This window comes from Panthera pardus, unplaced genomic scaffold, assembly GCF_024362965.1.
Source record: "Panthera pardus isolate Hobbes unplaced genomic scaffold, ASM2436296v1 HiC_scaffold_24, whole genome shotgun sequence".
NCBI lineage: Eukaryota > Metazoa > Chordata > Mammalia > Carnivora > Felidae > Panthera > Panthera pardus.
The window spans coordinates 101396043-101413239 of record NW_026526810.1 but is presented as its reverse complement, the minus strand read 5'-3'; the positions used below and the strand labels follow the sequence as shown (position 1 = coordinate 101413239).

Sequence of the window (17197 nt, the reverse complement as noted above, 5' to 3'; positions counted from 1 at the left end):
TGGCTTGAATGGGTCTGTAAGATCCACTTCTTAGTTGGCTCAGCTACCAACATGGCTTGTTAGCTTATGTTGTCAAGCCATGCACTGCACACATAGTTATAGACTGATGGAACATTTTCCATCATATCTTAACTATCAGTATTAAATATAAATATGAATGGAAAGAAACGTTTTATTGAACCACCTGTATAGCCTTAAGTGTTACCAGAATATTCTTCTCATATCAACATTTCAAGTTGTTCAATTTAAGGCCAGTGATTAGTTGGGAGCTTAGCTAAGCTATTGGCTAGGTGCCTTGATTCCCCTTCATGTGGGTCTTTCTAGAAGAATGCATGGGCTTCCTTACAACATGGAAACTACATTCCAAGGGCAGATGTTGAAAAAGCAAGAAATCAGAGGTTTCCAGTTTCCTAAGGCCTGGGCCCAGCTAATGGCATATGAGTACAGTAACCATATTCGATACCTAGATTCAAAGGGAAGGGATATAGACCCTGTCTGTGAATGGAAGAGGTGTCAGAGGTTTGTGGCTATCTTTAATCTACCATCATTATCTTCAAAATAATCCCTTTGTGTGAATTAGAAAATAAAAGACTTTTAGGTAAGGCATTTACAGATCTGTATGCCAGAATTACCAAGACTTTAAATATGATAAGCTTGCAAAAGTAGCTTGTCTAAAGTTGTCCTAAGCCTAAAAGGCTACAGGAGTGCATGTAAAAAGAGGTTTATCAAATGTTAATAAATTAGCCTAATTATTATTAGTAAAGTAGGTGAGTTGATTATATCGCATTGCATTCAAAGGGTAAAATTATATAACAGGCCTCTATAAAACTAGCCAGGCCAACCATGGGCATTCATGTTTGGTGAATGATAATGGGTCTTCCCGATTTATTTATTATCTTAATATAGCCAAAGCATACGTCACCTTAACTTCTAAACATTTTATTCTTCTACTCACATTAATGATGTGTATTCCTTCCATGTTTTTGTATCACCAATAATAAGACTTTGATTAGAAAGAAGGATGTTTCTGAAAAATTGCTTCTTAGGTTTTTGGTGTGTGAAAATACTAGAAAAAATATTTGAATACTCAGGATGTTCCAGAATCTGGTGTGTGTTCTAGAAATATAGTAGGGAGTACAAAGAACAAGGTCTGAAATATAGCAGTAAGCAAAAAGGACAAGACCTATGCCTGTACTCATGGAATTTGCATTTCTAATGGGGAAGATAGAGAAGTAAGTAGATAAGCAAGTAAGTAAATAAATAAAAATAAAGTGGTGATAAATAAAATTAAGATCTCAGGTGTAGAAAGTTAATGGAGAGTGGTCTTGGAGAAAGGCGATGTTTAGAAAGGTGATCACAGAAGCCCTCTGTGGTGAGCTGGGCTTTGAACAGAGACCTGAATGAGGAGAGAAAATGGATCAGGTAAAGATCTTGGAGAAGAGTGTTCTAGGTAGAAGGAACAGTTAGTGAAAGGGTGCTGATGCATTAATGACTGGATATTAGAGTAGCAGCAAGAGGGGTAGTATGACTGGAACAGAAGGAATGAGGGAAGGCTGGTAGAAGTTAGGATTAGGGAGGGAGGCAGTGCTCTGATTATAGTGTCCTTGGGACATCACCAGGTTGGATTTAAGTCTAAGAGTGATAGGAAAGGGTTGAGGTAGAGAGGCCCAAGATAATTTCATTCTTTTTTTAAAAAAAGATTATTCTTTCTGCTGTGTGAAAAATTGTTTGCTAGCTATTTCAATGACGATGATGATGAAGACGATGATGATGATAGTGGTGGTGATGATGGTGGAATAGAACATTTCATGGAGGCTTACTCCCCATTGGATTCTCTTTTTAAAACTGTTTTATTTGAATCATCTCATTTAACATGATTAAACCCCTTTGTGAAGATTCTATTGTAATTTTAAAGCTGTAAGTGAAGAAATAGAAGCTCAGAAAGTAATTGGCCCATGGAAACACAGCTAGCTAGTGGAAAAGCACAAAGAGTATGCAAGGGTGCTGGTAAAGGTGGCGAGCTGTGACTGAACTGAGGCTATATTCTGAAGGTAGAGCCAACAGGAATTGCTGATGCATTAGGGATAGGAAACGAACCAAAGAGTGAATTGAAGGATGACTTTGTAGCTTTTGGTCCGAGCTACTAGCTGTGGTTTTACAAATTTCTGAGATAAAGGTACATGTGGTTGTTGGAGAGAGGGTGTTGTAAATTAAGAGTTCTTTTTTGGGTATGTTTAACTTGAATGGCTATTAGATATCCAACAAGGTAAGCATGTCTATAATTCGGGAGACAGGTCTTACTTTGGGAATTAGCAGCAGAAAGATAGTTTTTACTGAGATCTGTTTACCTCATTATTGTGTGTTATGCCTCAGGGCCTCTCTCCTTAGACGTGTGCCCATTTACTGGAATGAAAAAGACAAGAAATAACAAGTGTTGGAAAGGATGTAGAGAAAAAGGAACTCTTGTGCACTGTTGGTGGGAATTGGTATAGCCACTGTGGAAAAAAGTACGGAGGTTCCTCAAAAAATTAAAAACAGAATTACCCTATGACTATAATTCCACTACTGAGTGTTTACCCAAAGAAAGTGAAAACACTAATTCAAAAAGTATATGCTCCCCTATGTTTATTGCATTATTTACAATAGCCAAGATATGGAAGCAACCCAACTGTCCATCTGTAGATGAATGTATAAAGATGATGTGTATTGGGGCCCCTTGGTGGCCCAGTCGGTTAAGTGTCCAACTTCAGCTCAGGTCATGATCTTGTGGTTTGTGGGTTCAAGCCCTGCATTGAACTCTGTGCTGACAGTTCAGAGCCTGGAGCCTGCTTCAGATTCTGTGTCTCCCCTCTCTCTGCCCCTCCCCTGCTCCCCAAAAATGAATACACATTACAAAATTTGAAAGAAAAGATGATGTGTATGTATATATAATGAAAAATGACTCAACCCTAAGAAAGGATAAGATCTTACCATTTGTGTTAGCACAGATGGATTTAGAAGATATTATGCTAAGTGAAATAAGTCAGAGAAAGATAGATACCATATGGTTTTACTTATATGTGGAATCTCAGAAAACAAAACAAATGAACAAACAAACAAACAAACAGCAGAAACAGACCCATAAATACGAAGAGCAAATTGATGATTGCCAGAGGGGACGGGGTAGAGGGACAGGCAAAATGGGTGAAGGGGAATGGGAGATATAGGCTTCCTGTTTAGGAATGAATAAGTCATGGGGATAAAAGGCACAGCATAGGAAATATAGTCAATGGTATTGTAATGGCATTGAATGCTGACAGATGGAGTGAAGCATAACTTATAGACTTGTAGAATCACTGCGTTGTACACCTGAAACTAATGCAACATGTGTCAACTATACTTCAATTTATAAAAAAGAAAATTAGGGGAAATCCATAGAAGCAGAAATGGTATTCCCACTGGTATTAAATTCTGCTCCACCTCCCCCCCTCCAACCCAGTTAAGACCCAAACAGATTTTGAAGTTTCAGAGTTATTAAAACTTTTTGGAGTGATCTGTTGTGTCCTAATCAAGGGAGAATGAGAGGGAGGACCAAAAGTTCTCCAAGGGACTGGAAAAGTACTAATGAATAAAAAAGATATTGGGGTGCCTTGGTGGCTCAGTCAGTTAAGTTGAGCTGCTGACTTTGGCTCATGCCATTGATCTCATGGTTCTGAGTTCAAGCCCCACCTGGGGTTCTGTGCTGACAGCTTAGAGCCTGGAGACTGCTTTGGATTCTCTGTCTCCCTCTCTCTCTCTGCCTCTCCCCCACTTGTGCTCTCTCTCTTAAAAATAAACATTAAAAAAATAAAAAAAGATAAGATTAGTTGATGATGGCCACATTGCTGCCAAATATAAATGCTATTAAAAATGGACATTTTGGCGAACACACACAAAGATGTGCCCCTTTATCCTGGGAACACAGACTGTGGTGGGAAGTGGTGTTATTGCTTGCTATGAAATATCGTACTTGTTGTTACTCTAGTTTTGAAATGTATGCTAGTCCTAAACACTGAAAATATTTTTAAGGAAGAGGACCTGCACATGTGATAAAATTTTATAAAATTATACACCAAAAAATGAGTGCATGTAAAACAATAGTGAAACATGGATAAGGTCTACAGTCTTGTTAATTGTTTTGTACCATTTTCAATTTCCTGGTTTTGATAAATTACTTTAGTTGTGTAAGATGTCATCAAGAGAATCTGCATGTGGGTACATGTGAACTCTCTGCATGATTTTTACAACTTATGTCAAAGTAAAAAAAATTTTAATATAAGTACATATAATTGAATAGGTCTTACCTTTAATTATGACCTTGTTTAGTCCTACCCACCACACTCACATGAAAATGGGGGGCAGAAGTGGATATATTTGTAATATGCTTAACTTAATGGGACGTTGATTATATCCTTCATTTATTAATGCTGTACACTTTTAATACTTTGGCAGTTTTATTCATGCTTTAGTGCTTAAAATGTTTATATGAGCAGAATGTGTGCATATTTAGTGTACCCAAAAGGATGAAATGTGTGGTAATTTGTTAAACTAAAAGGCAGTAGAAAGACACTTTGGCAAATATAGCATATTGCAAGCATTCTAGGGAGCCAAACAAGCTAAACATGTCAAAATAATAGGTAGTCCTCTGATATTTATTGACAACTTATAATAGCAAAACACTATTCAAAAAAATGATTGTAGAATTATTTTATTAACCTCTGAAATGCTCATTATTTTAAAAATATAAATTCTCTTTATTTCTCTTTTCTGAAAATGAAAAACTTCCATATTTGTTACATGACTCATCTACTCTAATTTGTTCACATTATTTCTGTATTTGTCTTTCCTAATACCAACAATGACAAAATACAGATGTTAAATCTTTGATAACCTATTTTTTGTTTTGGTTTTTAAATATAAATATTCAAAGATTTAAAGACCATCTTGCCATTGGCAACAACATGGATAGAGCTAGATAATATAATGCTGAATGAAGTAAGTCAGTTGGAGAAAGACAAATACCATATGATCTCACTCATATGTGGAATTTAAGAAACAAAACAAACAAGTAAAGGGGCGGGGGAGAGAGAGGTAACCGAAGAAACAGACTCTTAACTATAGTGAACAAGATGATGGTTACCAGAGGTTACCAGAGGTGGGTGCGAGGATGGATGAAATGGGTGAAGGGGATGAAGTACACTTATGATGAGTACTGAGTAATATATAGAATTGTCAAATCACTATACTGTATACCTGAAACAAATGTAACACTGTATGTTAACTCTACTGGGAATGAATGAATGAATGAACAAGTAAATTAATAAATAAACACCCAGTTGAGACATGTCAGCACTATATTGTTTCTATTAAGTTTTAACAAAACATCTTCTGCCTTAAAAATTGTTTTGTACTGGGGCGCCTGGGTGGCTCAGTCAGTAAAGCGTCCAACTTGAGCTCAGGTCATGATCTCGCACTCCATGAGTTCAGGCCCTGCGTCTTGCTCTGTACTGACAGCTTGGAGCTTGGACCCTGCTTCAGATTCTGTGTCTCCCTCTCTCTGCTCCTCCCCCGCTCATGCTCTGTCTCTCTCACTCTCAAAAATGAATAAATGTTAAAAAAATTAAAAAAAAATTGTTCTGTCCTGGTATCAAAATCTCTAAATGACAGAAAAGAAAGAAACAACTGAGTAAATGCTTATAAAATCATGGCTTTCTGTTGTAAAATTGTAATTTGTTGTACTCAAACAACTGTTCTTAAAAAACCAAATGATTTTCTGAAAATAGATTGAGGTTTTGAAGTTGCTTCACTAGCTTGATTTTATACCACTTTCTTCAGATGGGATTTGGCTGATGAAATTGCAAAATGAAACAGACCATACTTTGTTTGGAGGAGTCATTTTTCAGATGGTTTTGAGGATATAGAATGGAAGTGACCATTGTCTGAAACTCCACTTATTTGTGAATTGCTTATGGAACATATGTGGTTGCTAAACATTGTGTTTATGAATATCAAGGGGAATAAAGTACTGCCCCTTTTCAAAAGAGTGTACTGTCAATCAAGGGCTGGAACCAAAGAGACAGGATAGGGTAGGGTAGGGTTAGATTGGAGGTATGTTGAATTTGGGCTGACTTCAACTGCTTTTAAAGATGAGGTTAATATTAGTAGCCTGACCACATCTGGAGAGAGAAGAGTTGGTGAATTATGGGTTGAGGGAGGGCATAGCAGTCAGGGTAATTAAAAAACTGTATTGCATTCATAGGGCCCTACAGGTAAATAACAGTGGTTTGCAAGTTGGCCTTTCTCTTAATTAAAACGATGGAATAAAAAAACTTGCAATGCTAGGATTAAACATGAGTTTAATAACTGGAATTTTCAGGCAATTCCAAAATTTTAATTTAGCTGTTAATTCTAATCCTGTTTCTCTCCAGAACCTCCTTTAAAAAGTAGAATTCTTTAATTTGTCTTCACTCCTTATATTTCTGATGTTCTGTTAAAAATATTTACAAGCAGGGAAGTATTACAGAAGCTGAAAGAAGCAAGCAATGATAAAGAGCATACATTTCTAAACTGGATAATCAATCCCTGGAAAACTTAAATTGATTAGGCTTCATTCAGGAGGACAAGGCTGCCGGATATCTTTAGTCATAAGGCTAGAATTCCTTAGGCAAATTTTAACGTTGGATCATCTAATTCTTTACAAAATTCATTAGCCACTCTCATGTTTTGCCATGTTAACTAGGATAGCACATGCTCATAAAGCCATGTTTGTCATACTGAAGAACATTTCCTGAATGAATACCTAATTCCAGGTACTCTTCTCAGGGCTTAACATGAGTTAATCTCAAAAAGTTTGTAAAGACATCGCTGTCAAATGATTCATTGACTTGGCCAATATTCATATTTATTTTTACTTGGGATATTTGTTTTATTTTCATTATTTCTTCTCTTTCAGCTCTTCTTTATGCAACCATTTTTGGAAACGTTACCACAATTTTCCAGCAAATGTATGCCAACACCAACCGATACCATGAGATGCTGAATAATGTACGGGACTTTCTGAAACTGTATCAGGTCCCCAAAGGGCTTAGTGAACGAGTCATGGATTATATCGTCTCAACATGGTCCATGTCAAAAGGCATTGACACAGAGAAGGTATGCGTTATTATTGTTGTTGTTATTTATTTTCCATTTCAATGGGATCTTCTGATGCCTATAGCTTTCCCACTGTATACTGCTTCCTAAGTGACATATCAGTCAATCATAGTATCTATTGAGTGCTGAGAAGGTGAAAAGCACTCAACCATTAATCATCAGTGTAGAAATTATGGTTTCTGTAAACAACTGATTACTCCATTTCCCTAAAACACTTGTTACGACTCAGAGTAATTTGCTGCATTCCTCTAGAATTAACAGTGCTGCCGTCTCTTTGGGTTGATTTTATTTTTAATTTCTCCTTTGACTTTTTGCCCATCTAAAATTTAGAAAGAAATGGTTTTGCTTATAAACTAAAAAGTTCTATGTCTTCTATGCTGTCCTCTACTTAAATCTCTCCCCTTTCTCACACATATTTACAAAGCAACTTACAATTATTTATTTTCCTCTTCTCCTTACACAAATCTGTAAAGTGGATACCACCTCATTCATCTGACATCTCTATTTTCTTATTTCTCACTTGTCTCTTCATGAAACCTCTTCTAATTCTTCCCATCTATTTCCTACCAGGGGCAAAGAAGGACCCAAAGTCCTCCTTAAAAAAAAACAAATAAAAAAAAATAAATTCTGATTTCCTACACCCAGCTGATTCACATCAAATATGGGGAATGGATAGTAGGGCTTGAACACGAGTTTTAGAAAAAACTGATCTTGAACTGTTTTACTTTATAAGAATCAGTGGAGACCATTATTTTTAGGTACTGAATTTTTGACATGCTAATCAGATAGTACATTACCTTCCTTGCCATTTCCCACAAATTTGATTTGTTCTTTTCATCATATGATGTTGACTTGGAGTTTTTCTTTAAGATCTGCTCAGTAAGCACCTTTCAATGTCAAAGGGAAAGAGCAAATGAACCAAGCAATGTTCAGTCAGAGGAGTTTCATTTAGGTAGTTCTAAGTCAGAGCAGCTGTTGTTAGGAGCAGATGGTTGAGGGAATATTTAGGGACCAGACATGGAAGTGTTGAGGGAGGGAAGCCTTCAGAGGGAGTAGAGATGAGATACTTGGGGGTAATTATGTGAGGAATCATGAAAGAGGGTGAGATTTCCCCCTTCCAACAAGATGCAGTATTAATTTTCTAGTTAAACAGCCATTAAAGTGGAAGGTATGACCACAAACAGGAAAAAGACAAACCACCTTCTGTGGAATTTGATTAATGTATGTCCAAGCCAGACAATATGTGGTTAAAAGGAGGGTGTCCAAAAAAAGGAAGAAAATCTTTCTCAGGGACACAGGTGAGGGTCAGTGTTTAGGACATCAGAAGCATGATGTCCTTGGAGGTCCACATTCAGTGAAACTGAGATCAAGAGACAACTGTCTACCTTGTCAATCACCATCTCAGTCAGAAGCTTTTCTTTTCAGAAAATTCAGTGGAGTCACATGGCAGCTGGCAGAAAACATCAGTAAGATGATGGAATAATTGCCTTTTACATTTGAAAAGAGACTGACCTATACTTTAAGCCCAGATCTAGTAAGGGGCAGATTTTTGAGTCCCAGATGCTGGGGTAGTTCAGGAAGGGAGCTGAATAGATTCTCACAAACTTTAAGGACCTGCTCACCTGTCTGCTTCTTGATGGAGTTGGGGTATAGTGCAATGGCATGGGGAATGTCTGAAAGTGGACGTACCATGCAGGAGGAAACAATTTCTGAGTTCCTATTATTTACCACTTTCTTTTTGTTTGGTTTGCCTGTTCATCATTTGTGGCAACAGAAATGTACTTCTGATTAGTAGAGTATCCAAAGAGAGTAGAATAATAGGGAAAAAAAGATTGGGAAGCTAATATTAAAGGTAAAATAAACCTTTAGTTCAAATGAAAAGATTCTTAAAGAAATAAGTCAAAGTATTAAAGTGGGTTAGCTTTTGGATAAGAAAAAATCATGGGGGCGCCTGGGTGGCTCAGTTGGTTAAGCATCTGATTCTTGACTTTGGCTCATGGTTTGTGGGATCTAGCCCTGTGTCAGGCTCTGTGCTGACAGTGCAGAGCCTTCTTGAGATTCTCTTTCTCCCTCTCCTCCCCCACTTGTGTGAGCGCACTATCTCTCTCAACATAAATAAACATTAAAAAAAAAAAAAGAAAAAAGAAAAAATCATGCCTCTAACTGAATGGGAAGCCAGAAAGAGTAGTTTTTGACTAATGGGAGAAGCAGAGTTAAATAACTGTGGCAAATACGAAAGCTTTGTTATGCATGTATAAAACATATCTAAAGTTTAATTTGATGTGGCAGCGAACTCTCCATGCCTGTATTGATTTCTCCCAGCCTATTAAGAAAATCCCCGCCCAAAGACATGAGAGGTAAGCCGTGACAGAACTATAAATAAAGGGATATATGCTAAAGTCTGGGCCTGGGAAGGAGGTATATGAGATTCTCACTAATTTCAGAGTCAATGAGGCTGAATTTTAAAATGTATCCTTACAGAAACAGACTCTTAACCCTGAGAACAAACTGATGGTTACCAAAGGGGATGGGTGAAACAGGTGGTGGGGATGAAGGAGTGCACTTGTGATGAGCATCAGGTGTTGCATGGAAGTGATGAATCACTATCTTGTACATCTGAAACTAATGTTACACTGCATGGGAACTAACTGGAATTTAAATAAAAACTTTAAAACAGTGTATTCCTGGGGCTCCTGGGTGGCTCAGTCGGTTGGGCGTCTGACTTCGGCTCGGGTCATGGTCTTGCAGTTCATGGGTTCGGGCCCCACGTTGGGCTCTGTGCTGAATGCTTGCTTGGAGCCTGGAGCTCGGATTCTGTGTCCCTTTCTCTCTCTGCCCCTCCCCCTGCTTGTGCTCTGTCTCACTCTGTCTCTCAAAAATAAATAAATGTAAAAATAAATAAATAAATAAGTAAATACATAAATAATGCATTCTTACCACACCATATCCTATACTGAACCAAAAGAAAAAAAAATTGTCATTCTACTTTGGTTTAGTAGGGAAACTAACAACCACAGCAGAAAACCCACATGCCTGTTAGGTAGGCATTCAGTAATTTGACAAATAAATAGTATATATAACATATAATTTTAAAATATAATAAAGTATCCACATATAGACACAAGAATTAGTAGCCAAAGCAAAAAATGGGAATAAATATCTCAGAACTAGAGTTTACTATGGATAAGAACTGAATGTAAGTTAAAGGACATATCACAAAGAAGGAATTGATATATTATTTAGTGTAATTATAAAATGAGCTAAAGATCTAAGAAAATATTTAATGAGGGTTTCCCATATGGCCTAACATAAATATCAGATGGACTGAGTTAAATGCAAAAAATAAGAAACCATAAACTAGTAAAAAGAAACTATGTGAACATGTTTAATTTATCTTTGTACATATTAAAGCAATGGAATACATAACAAAGTAACTGGTGAATAGATTTGGCTAGAAAATATAAAATCTTTCACACCAAAGACCATGAAAATGAAAATAAGATAGAATATTTGGAACAAATATCACAAATGAAAGGTTAATTACCTTAATATGTAAAATGATTTTGTAAATCAATAAGAATTAAGATGCCTGAGGAGAAAAATTAGCTGAGTACATAGTTTATATAAATATACAAAAATACAAATTATTAATAAACACACAAAAATACTATTTTAACTTGTAATAAATACTGAAACAGCAAGAGACCATTTTTAGTATTTCAAATTGCCAAAGATAATGGCCACTCTTGGCAAATGCTGTAGTGACTGACACTATCATATAATTCTGGTTTATATGTAATTTGGTATAGCATTTCCTTTTTTGTTTATTTTTGAGAGAGAGAGAGAAAGAGAGAGCCTGAGTGAGGGTGGGGGATGGGCAGAGAGAGGGAGAGAGAGCATGCCAAGCAGGCTCCATGCTGTCATCTCAGAGCCCAATGTGGTTCAAACCCACAAATCATGAGATTATGATCTGAGCTGAAATCAAGAGTCAGTCGCTTAACTGACTGACCCACCCAGGTGCTCTGGTATGGTATGATATTTCTTGAAAGCAGTTTGATTAAAATAATATCTTAAGTTAGGGGGATATTCTAGAGCTCAGTCCTTGTGCCTCTTCTCTTTCCTATCCATATTCTCTTCTTCAGTGATATCTTGCAATCTTATGACTTTAAAATGTGTGTTAACCCTTCCCAAATCTATATACTCGTCTTGGACCTGTTCTGGAACTGTGGACTCTCCTATCCAACTGCCTACTCACATCCGGTGAGACGATCCAGAACTGAACTTCTCATCATCTCCCATAAACCTGCTCCACTGAACATTCTTCCCTAATGCAATTAATGGAAACTCCACTCATCAGTTGCTTAGACAAACGTCCCCGTATTAAAACCTCCACCAAATCCTGCTAGCTCCACCTCTAGTTCTAACCCCCTTCATCTCTGGTCCAAGTCACCATTATGCCCTACCTGGGTTATTGTATAGGATACAGTAAATATTGTATTGCAGATATTGTATTGCAGATAACAGTAGATATTGTATTGCAGTATACTTTCAGCAGAGCAGCCAATGAGTTTATATGGCTTTCATAATAAAGCTTTCTTCCTACCTATCTACCTATCTATCTTCTATTAATCACATATTCATCTGTATTGCGGGCTCTTTTGATAATAATAATGAAGTTGACTGAGCTTGTTAAAATACAAGGGTGAAAAAAAAGGAAATGAAAGATTGATGATAGTAATCAAATAAATTCTGTAATTCACAATCTCAGAACTATGAACATAGTTGAGGTTGTAGTTTTAGTAAACAGCATCTGAGTTTTAACAATTATCCCGTATTTGACATGAGAGACCTCCATTCAACTTTCTGTTCCTCAGTGAGCCAAATACTTTGTCTTACTATATGTTTCTTGTCTCACGTTTTTTTGATGGTCTCTTTCAGATATTTTATTAATGTTGGTTGTTATCAGATTTAACTATGAGTATATACTGGAAAAGACTGAAATGTATGAAGTTAAATGTCTTTGTTCCAATGCTTCTCTTCTCTCATTTGTTCTAAAACAGCGATGTTTTTTTTTTCAGTTGCTAGTACAATAGAACTTAATGATGCATTGCAGCTAATTAGAGACGAACCTTCACCCCAATTACTGAGATTTCCTTCTATCGTTTCCACATATGTAGTTTTATAGATTTTTTTGAAGTCAGCTTTACCCCCACAAGCAAATTAATCACTGTGATTTAACCCAGTCTTGCCTTATGTGAATAATGTTTTCTCTAATACAAATTGTGGCATTAAAGTCAGGACTTACATGGAGATTGTAGTATTTCTATCAGGAAAGGTTGCCTTAGGCAAGATATTCTATATGGAACAGTACCTAGATTAATTTTATTTGGTTGAAAATATTTTGTTGACACCTAATTGTTACAATTGCTTTAGATTCTTTTTAATTTTAATAACCAAAATCCATCCTCTGGGCTGTGCTACTCGCTAACATTCTGTGCACTTAAAAGACTGAGAAATGGGTGGAATAAGTGAGGATTTAAAAAGGAAAAAGGAGATTATGGGAAAAAATAGAAAGGATGATGAAGCTTAAAACCTTATCATTTTTTATTTCTCACTGTCTCACTTTTTTTTCTAACATGCAATTTGAAAAAGAACAGTAGAAAAAAGCTCTTTGGTCTTCATTTCTTGTTTCATGTGTTTTATAATAAGCATAAAGTATCAGTAGGAAGATATCATTATATGAAAAGTTCTGGCAGAATTATGCAAAACATTCAGGCAGAAATATGCCTTTAGAATTTAAAACAATTGAGATTTGAATATTTTCATATCTTGGATCATTTTTTTAACCAAATCTATCAAAGAAGTACTCTACTTCTTCCAAATATGGTGGGCAATATATTTTTTCCTATAAGTTAAAATAATGTCCTTTTTAGTCAATTTACTTCTATATGTTATTTTTTAATTTAGAAAAGCACGTCTACATATTTTTCTTTGTATTCCTAAATGTGAAAACAGCAATGACATTTTCATACCTGGCATCATTTCCTTGGTTCAATATTCAAATACTCCCAGAGGTTCCTATGACAATGGCACAGTTGGTTAAGCATCTGACTCTTGATCTCAGCTCAGGTCTTGATCTCAGAGTCTTGAGTTCAAGCCCTGTGTTGGGCTGTGTGCCGGACGTGGAGCCTACTTCAAAAAAAGATTTAAAAAAAAAGGGAGAGAAGACATCAGCCTTCCAAGAAAACTTCTGCAGACAAATGTGCTATGTTAAACATATCATGTAGGGGCGCCTGGGTGGCGCTGTCGGTTAAGCGTCCGACTTCAGCCAGGTCACGATCTCGCGGTCCGTGAGTTTGAGCCCCGCGTCAGGCTCTGGGCTGATGGCTCGGAGCCTGGAGCCTGTTTCAGATTCTGTGTCTCCCTCTCTCTCTGCCCCTCCCCCGTTCATGCTCTGTCTCTCTCTGTCCCAAAAATAAATAAAAAACGTTGAAAAAAAATAAAAAAAAAAACATATCATGTAAATACATACATGTGAACATATTAAAATGAAACTGAATTGGTCTTAACATGCATTACAAAAGCACTCTTGTCTTTACTAGAGAGGTAATAATCATTCCAGTCCATATTAATCAGATCATAGATAAAATATTATGCTAGTAATTCTAGCTGGATATTTTATTTTATTTTTTAAAATTTATTTTTTAAATATATGAAATTTATTGTCAAATTGGTTTCCGTACAACACCCAGTTCTCCTCCCAACAGGTGCCCTCCTCAATACCCATCACCCACCCACCCCTCCCTCCCACCCCCCATCAACCCTCAGTTTGTTCTCAGTTTTTAAGAGTCTCTTATGCTTTGGCTCTCTCCCACTCTAACCTCTTTTTTTTTTTTTTTTCCTTCCCCTCCCTCATGGGTTCCTGTTAAGTTTCTCAGGATCCACATAAGAGTGAACACATATGGTATCTGTCTTTCTCTGTATGGCTTATTTCACTTAGCATAACATCTAGCTGGATATTTTAAAAGAAATACTATCAAATGACAGCACTCTTACCAGAAAGTAACCATGACGGCATGAAGTTCTGGGAATCTTGTTATATGGTGGATAATTAAAGGAAATATGAATATTTAGTTTGGCTAATTGAAGGCTTGGGGAGAGGTATGACAGGTGACTTAAAGTATTTTAAATTGCAGTGATCTAACTGCTTCAGGAAAAAATTAACTCCCTGCTGGTAAAGGATACAGGCAGAATGTAGTACACAATGAACTTGCAGGTCCTGACACTAATTTAATAATATTAAATATATTACATGATAATTGTGTCTGAATGATTTGGAGTACCATTATGTATCATATCTTATTTAAAATTCAGACACATATATTCAAGATATCCTATACCAAAAATGATAGAATAAGATTCTATAAGTCAGTAATTATTTCCCAACAATTTTTTTATTAGTAGAGCTATGTACTCTGGTTTCACAAATGCAACTAATTGTTTTTTTTTTTTTTCCTATGGCTATAGAACAAATGCCATTTTTAAAAAATTCTGAGGAACACAAAATCCCTGATCGGGATAAGCTAGGCCTTGCCCAAGAAACAAGTGACATATTATTTTTCTGTGGTTGTTAAGTAATCTGTTTGTTGAAAGGGACTGCATAGTCTATCCTTGTAAGGAACTATTCTATAGCCTGTTGTGGGAAAGCATCATGCCTCGAATTTCTGAAAACTCTGACTTTCTACCTATATATAAACATGGTCAGGGAACTTGACTATTGTCATGGCCACATGTCTGGCTCATTTGTTACCCACAAAAATATTTTGAAGTATTCAGAATTATTATTAACATTTCTCCTTTCTAGCTGGCCTACAGGCTTTCTCTGAAAATGTGGACTTTATCTGAAGCTTCGATTTTATTTTTCCTTCCATTTATCAGAAATTAAAATAATACTCAAGGGTTTATTAGAAACATTACAAATAAGGAGAACTTTTTAGTATTTCTCTGATCATATTTCAGAACATTCAAGTGCATATGTAGTTTGTCAGGGCTTTTGGCATAGTTTAAGAGTGCTCCAATGCAAGATTTATATTATTGTCAGCTGATATGATTATTCATAAACTTCCTGCGTGTCAGGTAGCAGGCGGTATTATTTTTCTATAATAATGATAGGGAGGCATTGTATGACTAAAATAAATCCTGAGTGACCCACGCCTCTTGCTAGGAATATTAAATGTGTTCTTTTTATGTACCATGTTGAAATTACTTCAGTGTATTTCATTTTCTTACCAATATGCCACTGGTCTCTGAGGTAGGGACTAAGCAATTATTTGATAGTGTAGTCTAGGAATGAGAAGAAGGACTTGTTTATATAGGGCAATGGGTGAGTTGCCCAGTAGCATGACTTTATACAGACCATGAGAACTGGGTTTCATTCTCCTGTGTTCACATCCACATTGGAGATAACCACCTTACTTATTTGGCTGGAAGATGAAAAGTACCCATGTAGTGCCTGCGTACGAGAAGCAGCCACAAGTGCTAACAAATAATTTAGTCTGTTGTGCTTATAATTTATTTCTTCCTTTACCAGTTATAAATTATGAGAACTTGCTCATGTTTGGCATCATTTTTAATCTTCGTCTTTGCTGGTATTCTGTGTCATCTTTAAATTATAGATGAAAATAGAACCTCAATTGGAGAGACAGTTGGATGAATAAAATATTTCTATATACACACCCACTGAACACAAATACAAAACATATTTTAGACTTAGAGGAAAAGTTAAATCATGAATGAATCCACATACTGCAGACAGTTTGATAGTATGAGTAGGTGTGTGTATCCAACCTGCTATTTTGTTCTGAGCTGCCTTGATTGATCTGTTTTCAAACTCTCACTAGAGGAAATCTTCAGAAATGTCTATTGAAAAACCCATTTTTGAATGAGATCATAGTGTTACCTACAACTTTTGCGGTTTACTAGACAAAAGTAGAATTATGCAGATGGTTGGATTTTATAAACTGAACTTTTTAAAAAAGATGTCTCCATTCCTGTGATTTCTGTCTTTGTTACTCTTTGACTGTGTTTGTTATATTTGATTTTTCTTCCAGGGCTCTGTGGCTTTCTATTCCTTACTCATTTTCCCATTTCTTTCCTGGTTCTTTTGATAATGCCTAAAAGATGCCTGTATTTTGGCTCAGGCTGATTGCTTTTTTTGATTTTGGATTCATTTATAGTCTATGAAGTACCGAAAAGCTACTTTTAGCTCCTTTACTAGTTGCCAAATAACCATAGGCATCTCTGTCTGGCACAGCAGAAGGCAGCAAGAGGCGGAGAAAATAAATACATTTAAAGAAAAAGAAAAATTGTTATGTATGAAAGATATTCCTCTAGTTGTTCACGGCCAGTTTCCTGAGGTGCCACTTCATGCCCTCCTCCTGGGCATGGTCCTGGACAAGGAGAGGAACACATGGCTATGCAATCTGGTGGCATGAGTGTTGACCTGTCTTGAGACTGAGACCTTCAGGCATCTCTTGGCACATTAGCATTCTTTTTGATTTCTTTATTTCTGGAATTTTCTTGAGAAAGTCTTCACTTCCTTCATTTCTGAGATACAGGGTATTGCTGAGATACAGGAGACATCAGTTAAAGAAGGATCTATACGATGGTAGAATTTATAAATAGGAAAACAGCCGTCCTTTAAAATTTACATCCACGTCAAAGGGAACCTTGGTTTTGTAGGATATTGTAGTAATTGCTATGGAGTGGAAAATAAAGATAAACACAATCTCTGCTCTTGTGTTGCTCAGAGTCTAATGGGGGAGGAGACGTAAATAATCATAGAGATAAATGTGTGATTCCAAATTGTGATGATGCTTGAAATACAATAAATGGAGCTATATAAGATTTTTTTAAAAGGAGAGGGCGTGAATCTTATTTAGATGTGGGTCGAAGAAGGCAATAGAGAAAGCAATAGAGTTTGGACATAAAATCTTATTAGAAACTGAAACTCTTCATGCATCTTATA

At 36.3% G+C, this 17197-nt stretch overlaps 1 protein-coding gene across 1 annotated transcript in view; it reads left to right on the top strand.

Moving 5' to 3' along the window:
• The window catches only part of KCNH5 (potassium voltage-gated channel subfamily H member 5), a 294649-nt gene that overhangs the window by 182597 nt on the left and 94855 nt on the right, over positions 1-17197 (top strand). Inside the window, exon 8 of the mRNA XM_019451600.2 lies at positions 6971-7170. Within this exon, the coding sequence (XP_019307145.1) occupies positions 6971-7170 (200 nt within the window). The remainder of the gene's footprint in view (positions 1-6970; positions 7171-17197) is intronic.